The following is a 15,047-nucleotide window of genomic DNA, read 5'->3' on the forward strand; positions in this document are numbered from 1 at the left end:
TATTATTATTATTATTATTATTATTATTATTATTATTATTATTATTATTATTGGCCATGGTGCAATGCTATGAAATTCAGAGATTTGTAGATTTTTAATGATATTCTGTCTTCTCTGGGGCTGTCCGTACAGACTAAAAACCCTGTGTCACTCCTAGCCTTGTGTCATAACCTCTTTGGATGACACAGGCCAAAACCCAGGATCAGGTGGATCTGTCCTAATCCCAGAGTAAATAGCCCTTAATGCCATGGCCAATTTGATCCCAGGTTTGCCATGGAGTTTCCTGGAATCTCCATGATAACCCTCAGCTGTTTAAATGGCCTTACCTTTCAACACCACCATTCCCACTGGAAAGTCCCACATTGCCTCTTCTGACACAGAAACAGGGTGCCTGGCCACATGGGTGCAGCCAGTCACCCTGTTTCTGCATCAGATATGATGGTGGGGGGCTTCTCAGTAGGAGTGACAGTGCTGAAATATATGGAGCACATGCTAGTAGCAGGTCCCTGGGCTGACACAGGGAGGTATGTAAACACTCGCCACAGCAGACTACAGATCTGAGAATTCCATAAACTGGAGCTGTGACAGTTAAAGCGGCATTAATTCTGCAGTACATCAGCAGCCAGAGAACACCATTACCTCTTTGGTGTAGACATAATAATGAGCTGTAGCTCTTTCTTGATCCAGCTAGGATAGGAATGGACAATTGGGCAAGAGCTAGGAGCCATTTTTCACTCTATGATCCCTGGAAGCAGGGACGTAGCTAGGATTTTAGGAAGCAGGGGGTCCAGACTAAGTGCCACCATTATAATGGGGCTTGGGTGCGGTGGCGCAGCAGCACACACCATTCATTTTTCTAATGGAAGGGGGGGGGTCCGGACCCCAAGAACCCCCCCCCCTTGGCTACATCCCTGCTGGAAGGTTGCATTACTACTTCACAGTGAGACCAGAGGTGATGTTATAAATCCCATATTTGAGAGAAAGGCAGGATATAAATCCAATAAATAAATAAATGTCATCCCCACTTTTGTTCTTAGCTGATTTTATGCCCATTTGTGGTCTTCTTGGGGAGCCAGTAAGAGTTGGAGCAAAACAGTGTTTTGTAGCTGTTTTGAACTGTTTGAAGCAATTTAAGGATGAAAAATCACCCACAAAAAAGAACTGGGTAGAGGGTCTGGGGGCTTGGGACTTGGGGGGATATTCTGCATGGCTTCAAGGGCTGATAAAAATGGGGTGAGATGGATATGTTTCATTGGCCACACATTCCTCACCCCTGAGCTCAGGGCATTGAGTGTGTGGAAGCAGGGCTAACCAACAACATTTTGCTGCCTAAGGTAGAGAATAAAATTGTGTCCCTATCCCTGACTTCCGTAAAAAGAAGTTCACAGCATCCCAAGCCAGCCATGTTGGGGCATCTCATCTCATCTCTAGCAGAATAAATACAAGAACAGTGGCTTCAGTAATTAACAATTTGCTGCTATCTCGTAGGCCCGTTACACATGGGCCGTTTTGTGCGTGCGGAGCGCGAACTAGGGTTAGAAAGGGGCGGTGCTTCTGCACCCCCCTAACCCTAGTGCACGCTCCACATGCACAAAATGGCGGCGGCTGTTCCACACGGCCGCCGCCATGAGGACATCACGACCGCGCCGCCTCTATACGGGGCGGCGTGAACGTGACGTCCTCACTCCGCGCCAGGGCACTTAGTGTGCCCTTAGCACAGACCGTTTCGGAGCTCCTTCCTGGTTTGGTCCGCTGGGCGCAGCCTTCACACGGCTGCGCCTAGCGGACCAAAGGAGAAAGGAACCAAGTGGCCCCTTTCTCCTCCTCCCCGCCGCCGTGGGGTGTCCTTGGGGCTTGAAGCCCCAGGGACACCCCTTTTCAGGCTGCAGGGAAGCGGCGTTTTGCCGCTTCCCCGCAGCCTGAAAAGCGGCGGATCAGGGCCTCAGTGGCTGCCGTTCTGGCCGCTGAGGCCCCGATACACCAGGGAAAGGGGCGAGTGCAGCCCGCCCCAAATGGGCGGTCTGTAACCCGCCACAATGACACATACATCTGCTTCCTGAAGTGGTTGCTTCACTCTGCCTAATGATAGGTCTAGTCCTGTGTGGAAGCAAGCTTGGGGAATCTGGTTGGCTGGAGAATCATGTGCATATGAGCAGCGAACAGACCGTGCAACATGACATTGTTTTTGGCATGAAAAAATTAGAGAAAGGGATTAAAATATCTGCCAGAGGTCCAGTGTGTATGGACACACTTGTCTATATCCATGACCCATGAAGACACACATTTCTTTCAGCTTTTGTGCTCTAAGTGCTTGCATGGTTGCTGCCTAAACATCATAATGACATTATTATTTTGTTATTTAGTGAAGAATAAAGAATGAAAGGATAATGAAAGGAGGAGAAATTAGAGTACATCATTAAGTGTTGGATAGAGAAAAGAAGAAAGCATTTTAATGAGAGGTACAGTGTAGGAGAGGTAGCAATTGTTAAGATTAAGATTATATATATTCGTCCCTCCATTTTTGCAGGGGGATCCATTCTGGACCCCCACACACACACACACACAAATGGAAATTCACATATATTCAAAACCCATTGATTATAATGGGCATGCGTACCATGGGTTTGTGCACCATTTTACTCCCTCCCCAACTTGCTGTCATGAAAATTGAGACTGTGGACTCCAAGTCTGCAAATTAGACACACATATAAAATGGTTGTTGTTTTGCTTGTCACTATTTTTATTTTTTGTTTTTGTTTATGTTTTGTTAAAGTCTATGTATGTTTGTATGTTTCTACTTTTAAAATATTAATAAATGTTATTATTTTTTTAAAAAACTCATAATAGCTTTGGGAATTGTTCTTTTTCAAAATAGTGTTTGAAAAAAATGAAAAAACATATAAAAGATATTTGAAGATGTTTTAATGGGGGGGGGTGTCTTCTAACCTTTGTTCTTCCTGAAGTTTTTCTAGAATCCCTGAAAAAATAGCTCAAAGTGTCAAGCTCAGTCTTTTTAAATTCCATCTCCTCACACCACAGTACTCCACACTGCTTCATTTGATCTTTTAGAATTTACAATCTGAGGACGAAGAGGGTGAAAAGCTACACCCTTCCTTTCTAGATCTCGTGAGAACACCACAGATAAGGAAACACACGCTCATCTTAATGTATACTTGGTAAGAAATGTTCATTAAAAAGCCTTTGCCTTGCACATCAGTCCATCTCCATGAAAATGATCCAACCCCTCCCATGTAACTCGCACAGAAAGCCATATAAAGATACACTGGAGTTCCTCAATTCCTACACTGCAATGTGTCTGTCAATTGGAAACCCATCTACAATTTCCATATATTCATGACACACTCTACAATTCCATCTTCAGAGGCCAAAGCACACTAGTTACTATCCTCTGTTTTTGCTCTATATTTAAATGTGAAGCTTTATTTTGGAACGTGCAGTTTGGAAAAATTAATTTTTGGAGTTCTGTTCCTAAAATTATCCAGCTACTAGTGTTGGGTGGGGGAATTCTGGAACGCACAATCCAAAAATGTAACTTTTCCTTACTCTGAAGAGTGGAATTTCTGGATGAGCACTGTCTTGGGGAAATATATGGCTTCATTTGGCCTCTATTCTTTGTCTAGGTTTACAAGCTCGGTAATATATCAGGGCCTCATCATGCACATGGGAATATCTGGAGGCAACATTTATCTGGACTTTTTTTACTCTGCTCTTGTTGAATTTCCAGCTGCCATCATACTCATACTCACAATTGACCGTGTAGGACGTCGCTATCCGTGGGCTGCATCAAATCTGACGGCAGGAGCTGCCTGTCTTGTTACAGCCCTTGTCCCTGAAAGTAAGTTCTGCACTGAGATGTCTTTATGGGATTATCATGCTTGCCATTTACGTGCCAGAACTTAGTTTTTCCCCCACAGTACTTTTTCAACTGTTCTTATGGGGAAAATAATATACAGGGACTTGTATGGGTCACACTGTGGCACACTGGTGGGAGGAGGCTGGATGCACCATCCTTCAGCACCTTATTCACCAGTGTTGCAGCACTCCTTTGGTGGTTATGGCTGCCTTGCTTTTAAGGGGGGCTTTAGGAGGCATTTGTGATGGTGTCATCAGTGCTACAATTGTAAATATGAATACCAAAATTTATAAAATCATAAGTCTAGCTTATGATGTTGTAAACACAGAACAACATGGCTGGCAATGTCTTGTCACTGATGACGACCTACAGAAACAACTTTCTAATCATGTGAGTAGTTGTCATAGTCCTCAGTCGGTTTATTATATACAAGCTGTTTGGACACAGCAATTTTGTCAATATATCATGCCCATTTGTGGATTTGAATGGATTTTGATGTCTGTGTGATTGTTATATAGTTTATAATTTAAGTTTATCGCTTTGGTGTTATTTTTGTTTGAGGTGTTTTGTTTCCTTTTTGGGGGTGATTTACTTTTTTGGACACCTTCCCTTTTTTGTCTTTGCTTATCTACCGTGTATGTGCAGCTATATCTCAGAAAATAGAAGTACTCCTACTTCTCATTCCCAAAATATTATTGGCAGAGAATCATCTGGGGGGATATTTGGGGTGGGGGCATTTGGTACATAACAACTAACATAGCATTGGACTTGAAAAATAACACCTATGCAGTGATTTTTTAAAATAACATTCTGTGGTCTACTGTACATACCGTCCTTGGATAAGTAGTGTGGGTTTAGCCCTGTTCAAGCATTCAAAAAATTCAGAGTTAAAATAAATTATGAGGAAGAGGATTGCACTAGTTTTGACCCTCTATCATCAGCCTCATGTGGAGAGGCACAATCTGAAGAAGAGGCCATCTATCATGTGTGGTGACTCTCAACAGGAGGACAGTGATGCCAGAAAGAATGGGATGAATACACTCCACTTCTTCATATGTTTAGTTTAACACCATTGTTAATGCCTGAATGAGGTTTTTATGGCAGCACTTTCTGTGAGTTGGGTTGCTCACATATCGAGGATCTGTGTCACACAATGGAACTAATGAACTTTGTATACTAGCATCTCTTCACCTTCCAAATACATCACACAACTGTAGGTCTGCTGAAAGCTTTAATGATGTTCCATTACTTCATTATAAATATTTGATGCAGCGCAAGCAAGTATTATATGAAGGGATACAAAACCTGCTTCATAAAACAGAATGAGAAGAGCAAAAAGTAGATTCAGTTTTATTAGTAGATAACTGAGACATGCAGTGCATCATCTACTAAAAGATATTTCTATCCTAAGTTAGGATACTGAGAAATAAAACTGGGGTATGTATGTGTGTGAGAAACTGGGAATGGAGTTTTTTGGGAAAGGATTTGAGAGGTTGGTTGTGCTAATAATGATCACAAATTCCACATCTGAGCAGCTACAGAGAGGGACTTGGGCGGGTTATAGACCGCCGCTTTGAGGCGGTCTGCCGCCACCGCCGCTTGCTCCGTAAGGGAGCCGCCGCAGCCACACCGCGTGGCTCCCTTGTGGAGCAAAAAAGAAGCTCCAAAATGGAGCTTCTTTAAGTGGCGCCTCTATGACGTTGCAAGGCGCCAGGGGCAGACTCACGGCATCATAGACGCCACGACACGTGCGGACGCACAGTGTCCGATACGTAAACATGGCAGCCCCCATGTGGAAGGGGCGCCGCCATGTTGTACGTATGGAATACGTACTAGGGTTAGGGGGGTGCGGAAGCACCACCCCTTCCTAACCCTAATACAGTACGTATTCCATACGTATTTTTTGGCGGTTTGTAACCCGCCGTAGTCATTTAATTCGTAGCTCATTCCTGCCTTGTTGACCTATTACTTTGCACCTGGATCCTCAGAATTTTCATAAAAATCAAAGTGATCTTGTAAGGCTGATCTCTGTTGCTTACCTCTGAAGTAAAATTCCAAAACAGAGGGATCACTTAACATCAGTTTTTGCCAGAAAAAACAAACAAACATGCAGTCAGGGAAACTTTCAGCAACAACTATTTTTCAATGTCTTTTCAGATCTGTATTGGCTTAAAATGACGGCTGCTTGCTTAGGCAGACTGGGTATTACAATGACCTATGAAATGGTTTGCTTAGTCAATGCAGAACTATACCCAACATTCCTCAGGTGAGTGAACCATCTACAGTCCTCTAGGATGGAACAAAATCTCTTCTCAAAGCAAAGATGCTGTTAGGCCAGGACCATAGGGCACAGGTCCAGGCCTCCAGGGTCCCTCAAATGCCCTCCCCAGTTGACAGAAATGCCTGCCTAACAGCAACAAAAACACTGTTTCTTAACACTGGCTGGGGTGTTCACAGTAAAGGAAAGTATGTGTGCAGCAAATGACCAGTCAAGACTTTAGCCATGTGCTTTTTTTAAGTAGAGAGCTGAACCAACCAGGTGTTATGGAGTGGTAGGGACAGTCCTAATTAATCCTTCATCATCTCCATTTTTCAGCTGGTTTTTCTTTAAATGTCTGTTTTTCTGTCCTTCTCTCACTTTCCTCCTATTCTAGTTGCTGCAAACCGAGTTCAAAGTACAAAAGTACTTTGCACTCAATTTAACTCAGCAGGGCAATAGGCTCAGGGAAAGCAAACTGCTGCAACCCCTCCTAGTTTGTGTGCTCTTCCTTGATAATCACTTCTGCTATTTTGACCACATTTTGATATTGCTTGGCCACACCTGTCCTGGTTTTCATCTGTGTAATGTTGGAGGATATATGTAACTGTATGACTCACAATGTAGAGACTGGGTGAGACCTACTAATTTGTTGGCACACCATCTGAAACTGGAAGTAGTCATTCATCCCCTAGAAATGTACTTAAAGTCTAATTTACGTGTGCCTGTGCATCAGAGCATCTGGGAAGAGCAACCCATCCAAAGATACCTTCCATTCATGGCAGAAAATGAAGGTATCTCAGGAGCTTATCAAATGAAAAAAATAAGTCGGTTTACCTCTTCCTCATTCACTTCAGGATCTGGGATGCCCCCAGATGTTATCAGACCTAAATCACCTCCGATCTAGCCGCAGTATCACTGCCCAGATGCATCATGGGTCAAAGCCTTACTCAGCTGGCCATTTTTTGAACTTGGAAAACCTCCAACTTCGAAAAAGTGCTGGTTGAGTGAGGCTTCAACCCAGGATGCATCCGGGTGGTGGTATCACGGCTAGTATCAGTGGTAATTTAGATCTAATAACATCTGGGGGCATTCCAGATCCTGAATAGAATGCAGAAGAGGTAAACCAGCTTATTTCTTCATCTAATAAGCTCCTAAGTTAAGTACAGTGCGCCCTTACTTTATGCAGGGGATCCGTTCCAGACTTCCCCACGTAAAACAAATACCGCCTATGCTTGAGCCCCATTTAAATGAATGGGGCTAGTGCACACAGCGACGCAGTGTCACAGTGGCGCAGTGGCAAGAGCGCACCATGGGCGCACACTCCATTCATCCCTATGGGACGTGCCTCCCCTTCTCCCCACACACTGTACTAATATTACTTTTTGACCATAGTTAGTCACTGGCAGTGGTGGCTGAATGATTCTGGGCAATGTAGGCAAAAGAAGAGTACAGTGAGCCCTCCATATTCATGGATTCTTTATCCACAAATTCAAGCATCCACAGTTTGAAAATATTTTAAAAATATACAAATTCCAATAGGCAAGCCTTAATTTTGCCATTTTATATAAGGGACATCATTTTACTATGCCATTGTATTTAATGGGACTTGAGCATCCACAGATTTTGGTATCCATGGGGGTCCCTAGAACCAAATCCCAGCAGACACCAAGGGCCCACTGTAATTCTTCCAAGTAGTGTTCATAATATTCAGATTTCTTTTCAACTTCCTTTGCTGCTTAATCAAATAGTTCTTCCCTCCCTCTCTACTGTTCTGACCCACCTTATGGCTCTCACATCTCTCATCTGCAAAGAACCCAGCCCTATCCCTCATCTCTATCCTTGATACAGAGATATATCACCCTCCCAGTTTGATGCATAACACGTAATTCTTGTATAGACAAGAATAGATAATCCACAGTTCTGATTTCTTACCCTCGCAGACACTTTTAGCTAATTTAGGAGATTACCGCACAGGCAAATAAAGCATCCTTTCCCCAACGGAATAAGATCTCCTCATGAGAAGCTTCTGTACTTGAAAATCGGCATGCTGAGCATGGCTGGGTGACAGAGTCAGCGTTTTAACATGCGATAACATCCGATAGTAATCCGTAAAGTGACCTTACCCTGTCAGGAAAAGGACGCTTTATTTGCCCATGCAATAATCTCCAGACTCCAGACTGTTTCAGCAGTAGTAGAAGCAGCATCTGTGGTGAGTGGGAGTTGAGCAACCAGGGAGGAGGTCAAGCTGGTTCTCCCACAAAAATCAAGGGGGCGGGAGTGGATCAAATGTACTTTTGATCGCTTTTTTTTTTCCTCCAGTGGTTCACTACATGAAACGATACAGAATTCTTCAGAGACAGTATTAATAAAATGATGGCTATCCTATGCATATGTGTTTGTTTTTGTATTTTAAGGAACCTTGGGGTACTTGTCTGCTCTTCCATGTGTGATATTGGTGGGATCATAACTCCTTTCATTGTCTACCGCTTGGCAGATATCTGGAATGAATTGCCACTTGTAGTCTTTGGTAAGAATTTCATCTTATTCTTCTATATTAACTGAGAGTAGATAATTGCTTTTAGGGCACTATGTGAAAGGATCTTCAGCAATAAGTATAACTAAGAAATTTACATAGAAAATATGAATCTGTAGACATGAAAGCTATATGAGAAAAAACAAATGGCTATTAATGTCCCAAATCCTGTGTGCTGTCTCCCTGATAAATACAGATCATACTTATGTACTTGGCAGTTAGGTTTAGACTCACAGGTGTCTTGGGATGATGCTCTTTTTGTGTGCCTTCAAGTTAAGATTTATAATGACCCTAAGGTGAACCTATATGGGGTTTTCATGGCAGAATTAGTTCAGAGGTTTGCCATTGCCTTCCCCTGAGGCTAAGAGCATGTGACTTTCCCAAGTGGGTTTTGTGGCTGAGCTGCAAATTGAACCCTGGTCTCCTTAGTCATAGTCCAACACTCAAACCACTACACCACACTGGCTTTCTTGGGGTGACATTACAGTATTCTTTATTTGAATCTTTCCTGCTCAAGACATCCCAGCTATTTTCCCAGCATAATAGCAGTCCACTTATAGCCTGCATGCATATTCAATAGAAGATAGAAAATAAATTACCAGACCCAGTGTCATAAAGGCTCACCAGCATGGACTGTTGTTATAGATTCTTCAAGATGAATAGCTACATTTAGAAGAGACCATTTCCGTTTCTCATTGCCTTTATGTGAACCTATATTTTGGGCTCTGAGGCATTGTGGAAAATATAAATGACAGCTTCAAGTCCCCCTTGGAGTGGTGTTGCTGTCCCTTCCAGGTGAGATTGAAAGGGTTAATAAATGTAGTAAGAGGTCCATCAGAGGGCACTTTGTCCAGGGCTCCCTCAAACCCAGTGCCAACTGTCTTGAAGGCTGTGAAGTACAAGAGCTAGCAAACATCCTTCTAAAAATACGATCAGATAAAGTGTGATAAAGCCATTTGTCAAGAATCGTGAACATACGTTTGGCTGTTCTAGGATCAATTCCCTGTACATTAATATCCTGTTATTTTTGTCCAGTCATACGTTATTTTTATTTTTTTCTGAATATTTAGCATAAAAGATAAGGTCTCATTGTTCTGGATTTCTAGAAAAGACAGGTAATTTTCCACTTTAAGTTGGACTTTGGAGAAAAATTAGGTCATTCATAAATATTCTGTGGAGGGGCAGGGAAGCAGAACTTGCATCTACAAAGTGTCATTTCCTGTAATACACATCAGCTATGTGTTTTTGGCACGAGTAACATATTGCTGAAGCACTTCAGTACTGTATTGCTTAATGCTATTTTGAAAATATAAGCACACAGCATGGCTTCAACTGACCTTTTCTGTGTGCTGCATTTCTGTTTTCAAGCTGTGATTGGCCTCATCGATGGTGGTTTGGTACTACTCTTACCTGAAACCAAAGGAAAAACTTTACCTGAAACAATTGAGGAGGCTGAAAATTTGTACAGGTATAGTCCTTTTAACATGTCTTAAAGCAGGAATAAGCAACCACAGCCCTCCAGAAATTTGTGGACTGCAGCTCCCATGAGTCTTCATTATTGGATAGGGCTGATGAAGGCTATAGACCATGAATATGTGGAGAGATATTATGAGCAAACAGTGTCTTCTCAGTGTTGGGGACACAATTGAATTGTTGTTGTTGTGTGCTTCTAAGTTGTTTCTGGCTTATGGCAACCCTAAGGGGGAATCTATCACAGGGTTTTCTTGGCCAGATACAATGTTCGGAGAGGGAGGGTTTGCCATTACTTTCCTCTGAGGCTAAAAGAGTGTGACTTGCCCAAGGCCACTCAACCAGTTTCCATGGTTGAGTGGGGACTCAAATCTCCAGAGCCACAGCCCAGCATTCAAACTACTACATCCACAACTGCATACTAAAGCCTTATTCATACTAGGAATCGGAAGAATACTTACAAATTCCTCAGCCTCAACTAGAAAAGGTATCTTGACATGTCCAGCCACCCCACTGGGGAGAAAAAAAAACTATAAACCACCATGTAATTATCCATATGAAGCAAGAGTAAAAGAACTGCACTTTTTGTAGCATTTTTCATCATTTGTGGGTTTGGGGATTTGTGGAAAGATGTACTTTATCCTGAATATAATGATTTATACACAAGACTTATTGTTGTCATTTTGCAAACATTGCAAAATCCAGTGTTTTTTACCCAAACAGCATTTTGGTTGAAAATCCCTAAAAGTAAAAATCATTGTAAAATGTGCAAAAGCTCCTCTAATTTCATCCAAGGAAGGGGACTGTCCAGATGTTTTGCTCTTATGTGCAAAGATTTATTTATCTGAATCAGACATACAAAAGAGGTTAAAATAAACATTAGCAAATATGTTGGCTTTTAAATAAATGCCTTAAAATAGTGTTTTAATTGGATTAAAAATCAATTGAATTAATCCTTTTTAAACTTTTATATTACACATTATGGTGGCCTGCAGCTGCCCCTTTGAGCCACATATTGGGGCCAGGGCAGCCACAGCGGCAGCCCAAAGGCCCCAATCCGGCGCTTTTCGGGACCAGGGAGATGTGGCAAAATGCCGCTCCTCCCTGGTCCCGAAAAGGGGTGTCCTTGGGGCTTCATGCACCAGGACACCCTGAGGAACCACTGCTAGGAGAGAAAGGGGCTGCTCTGCCCTTTTCCCCCGGCTTTGTTCCCGCAGCCATTTGGTGGCTGCGGGAACAAGGCATTCCCAAGAAGGAGCTCCGGAGCTCCTTCCGGCGCCACTGTTAGGCCGCCACAAGCGGCCTGATGCGGTGTGAACACGCCAGTGCATGCGCCGTTTGGACGCGGTGCAGCTGTGATGTCATAATGACGGCACCCATGTACAAGGTTGCCACCATTATGCCACCGCAGTTACGCACTAGGGTTGTAGGGCGTCTGTAAAGTACGCCCTAAGGCAACCCTAGCACGTATCCAGGCCGGCGCAAAGCACCAGTCTGGAAAGCGCCTATATTAGCTATTTTGTTTTAACTTATATTGTAAGCTGCTTTAAGTTCCATTTAGGAAAAAGACCAGATAGACAGATCTAGGCCATCATCTTGTAGCACTGTGTGCTTGTAAGTAGAGGGCTCATTCGCACTGCAGTTTGCTCAGATGCAGAATTCAGGGCAAACAACTCTTGTTCCCATTTGAACCCGCTTCTGATCCTCATTGAATTGATTCCAGGAGGAAAGAAACTGGGCAAACACAAATAACCTGGGGTTATTTGAGACTATTTGTTATTTATTTATTTTAAGTTCTTTTCACAAGAATCGATCCTGAAGTGAGTCAAATAGGTGGGAACAACAGATTGGAATCACAGCATTCAGGAGGGGAGGGACAAATGGCAGAGGGGTTTTTACCATCCCGCCTCAGTTTATGACAGATCCACCATTTCTCCCCCCTGTACTTGTTTTTTTAATTAAACTAACCACATATTTGATTGATTGCTTTTGCAACCACTTGCAAAGGCATGTAGTTGCTAAAGCAATCAATCGCATAGGTGCTCAGTTTAATTTAAAAAAAACATTGTCCTCTGTTTCTTCCTTCCCAGGATGCCCCAGCAGTCCTGCATTTCTCTCCCTCCCTGCTCCCCAAAGTCCCGTTTCTCTCCCTCCCTGATCCCAGAAGTCCCCCATTTGCCTTGCCTTTACCAGAGTCCTCTGTTTATCTCCCTCCCTCCCAGAAGTCGCTTACTCTGGAGTAAGGTAAATCTTGTTTGTAGTGGGGACAAGGGACTATTTGGGATCGATTTCTGACACGCAGCCAAGCCGGATCAGAAATCAAGTCATTCCTCCAATGGGAATGAGTCCTCTGATGTGCATCAGTTATGCAACTTTACAGTTCAATAAATGAGTTCCTTAGCACCTCTGCTACTTAGTCAAGTCCACGCAAATTTACATTGTGAGAAAGGTTATACAAGATTTTGACCCAAATAAATAAATAAATAATAAGTGAAAAGAGCAACAGTCTGAGAAGGAGTCTTGTCTGCTACATGTGTAGCCTCTCCTCAAGAGCCTCTCCTACTTGGTCTATCTCTCTTCCCACATACAGAGTGATGATGTGGGGGATTAGCCAGATCCTTCTTCTCAAGTGCTTATTTTAATTGCCTTTTGAAAGTCTGACTAGGGTTTCAATGCATGCTGAGTATTTTCTCCAGCTTTTACAGTGCCATGCATCTCTCTCCTACTGCAAGAGTACCGATAAAGAAATTCAGATATTGTGCGATGTGAGCATATTTTGAAGTTAGGGTCTGTGCCTTGCCTTTAAATAAGAGATGGCTGAACCTACATACCCCTTACAGCAAACATAGTTCCTAAGGGCATTCTGCAACAGGAATGTGGCTGGGCTGCTGAAAGCTGTGTGTGCATATAGAAAGGAATGTGAGCACCCCGTGCCACCTTGTATGTAAAGGTAACACCATCCTACTTCTTCCTCATTAGTACTTTTTGCCATCTTGACCACACTACAATGCTGCCTACACACGTCCCAGGTCTCATCTGTGAAATGTTGGAGGGTATGGGTACTATTCGAGCCAATCCAGAGGTTTCAATATCTGCTGCTATACCTGGCCAATGCTTTCAGTGTGGACATCCTTGCTCCCCCTCTGGGAATGAAGAGGACTTTGAGACATGGGTGCAAAATATGTAGTAGCTCAAAGGGCTGTCAGCAGCACCCAGCCACCCACAGCCCTCTGGACCCAATTCAGGACTTGGTGCCATCTGATTCTTTCCACATTTTAACACAGCAGAAGCTGAGTCTCACAGTGTTCCAGTGTAGCATGAAATTCAGGCACGGTGGAAAATTTTAAATGATAGGCAGTTGCCGTTTTAAGTGTCATGTACTTTTGCCCCAGAAGGCCATGGTAATGTACATCTTTAATAATATTCTGGTTTTCAACCTCCTTTCTTTTGTATTCATTTTGCTCTTCTGGCTTTATTTCCACAGGCAAGGAAAGCCAAAAGAAAACATTATTTATCTTCATGTTCAGACCTCAGACACTGTACCTCATTAAGACAGCTTTCTCCAAGATTTTCCCCTTGGTGATACATGAAGGGAAGTGGATCAAGTGGATGAACAACAACCCTTGTCATCATTCTTTAACATTCTGTAACCCTTTGGTTCTTTGCTCCTACCCTGACTACAATGTATTTTAAAGGACTGTGCTGTCCTGAAGAAAATAACATAGACAGTGCCTCCCAGAGGCTGAAAGTGCTACAAAACAGGCAGCTTCAAGGAGCTGTACTGTTTAAGGAAACAACAATGCTGGAAGCTGCGTATCAACTAAAATAAAATGCATCATTGAGCCAGACATAAGCATTTTTAAGACTTCTTGATTCTAATAAGTGACAGATGAGCATGTGTTTAACTTTTACATTGGCTTCAATGAGAAGGAAATATGTTTAACTTTGGCCAGACTCTCTACTAAGTTTCCAACAGCAAAAGTTAGCTAATAGCAGATAATCCTTTTTTTAAAGCTGCAAATTTCTCTAAGCCCTCCATATCTGCATGATGGTTTTCCTAACCTCCCCTGATGTAGATTTTTTCACACTCATAGTAAAGTTTAACCACTGCTAATGATAGGTGAGGTGACTAGTAGTCCTAGCAGTAGCTGCAAACCCAGTTTAGCTGATTTAGCTCTGAATTTTCTGTTGTAAGCGGGGAGTTGGATTAGATGGTTTACAAGCTCACCCAAGAGAGAGAGAAAGGAAAGTTCTGTGGCTGTGGTTGCATATGTTTAAAAATAAAAATAAAGACAAAACTGAAAACATAAATGACCAAATACGAGCAATACAACACAAGTTAAGTTTAATGTTACGTACTGCAAATAAATTTCAACCAATCAAGTCTTCATCTTCATCATTGCCCCTAAGTCATGTGACAAGTCAGTAATCAAAAGAATTAGACTGATTGGTAAATGTATGTTTTAACATGTAGCGTAATCTATATGGTCTACTTTTCCCTCCTTTTTCTTGTACTGTTATAATTTGGGATGCTCCCCTTCTTTGGTTTTGTGAAGCCCACCCACTCATCATTCTAAATCTGTAGCCATATTATTTTGGTAGATAGGACTGCAATCCTATCCACTTAGTTCCATTAAAATAAATTAGACAGTGGAGAAAAAAATCTTGTAGAAGTGTCTTCTGTTCAAATTCTGTCCAAATTCTGTCCAAATTCAATCTATTTGGCTCAGTTGTCTTTACTGAATGTGTCTTTATTAATTTTTACTCTGATGAATAAAAAACTTGATTGTGCAACAGAAGAAACTATTTTCAGGGGAAAGGCTGCAAGCTACTAATTAAAAAAGGCTCTACATTCTGTTTGATGAAATTGATGGTAACAACATTTGTAGCTGAAAGATGCACAAAAAGTT

General features: G+C 42.4%; 1 protein-coding gene across 2 annotated transcripts in view; it reads left to right on the plus strand.

Annotated features, from left to right (window-relative positions):
* The window catches only part of LOC121932860 (solute carrier family 22 member 2-like), a 23,510-nt gene extending 8,774 nt beyond the window's left edge, over positions 1 to 14,736 (plus strand). The window contains exons 6-11 of one of the 2 annotated variants that reach the window (XM_042471908.1): positions 3,070 to 3,176; positions 3,642 to 3,856; positions 6,032 to 6,140; positions 8,549 to 8,661; positions 10,036 to 10,140; positions 13,627 to 14,736. In XM_042471908.1, coding sequence (XP_042327842.1) covers positions 3,070 to 3,176; positions 3,642 to 3,856; positions 6,032 to 6,140; positions 8,549 to 8,661; positions 10,036 to 10,140; positions 13,627 to 13,688 — 711 coding nt within the window. In that variant the 3' untranslated portion in view covers positions 13,689 to 14,736. Of the gene's footprint in view, positions 1 to 3,069; positions 3,177 to 3,641; positions 3,857 to 6,031; positions 6,141 to 8,548; positions 8,662 to 10,035; positions 10,141 to 13,621 lie in introns of both variants that reach the window. The other variant, XM_042471900.1, reaches the window with a different exon arrangement.
* Positions 14,737 to 15,047: the final 311 nt, after the last annotated feature.

This window comes from Sceloporus undulatus, chromosome 1, assembly GCF_019175285.1.
Source record: "Sceloporus undulatus isolate JIND9_A2432 ecotype Alabama chromosome 1, SceUnd_v1.1, whole genome shotgun sequence".
Classification (NCBI taxonomy): Eukaryota; Metazoa; Chordata; class Lepidosauria; order Squamata; family Phrynosomatidae; genus Sceloporus; species Sceloporus undulatus.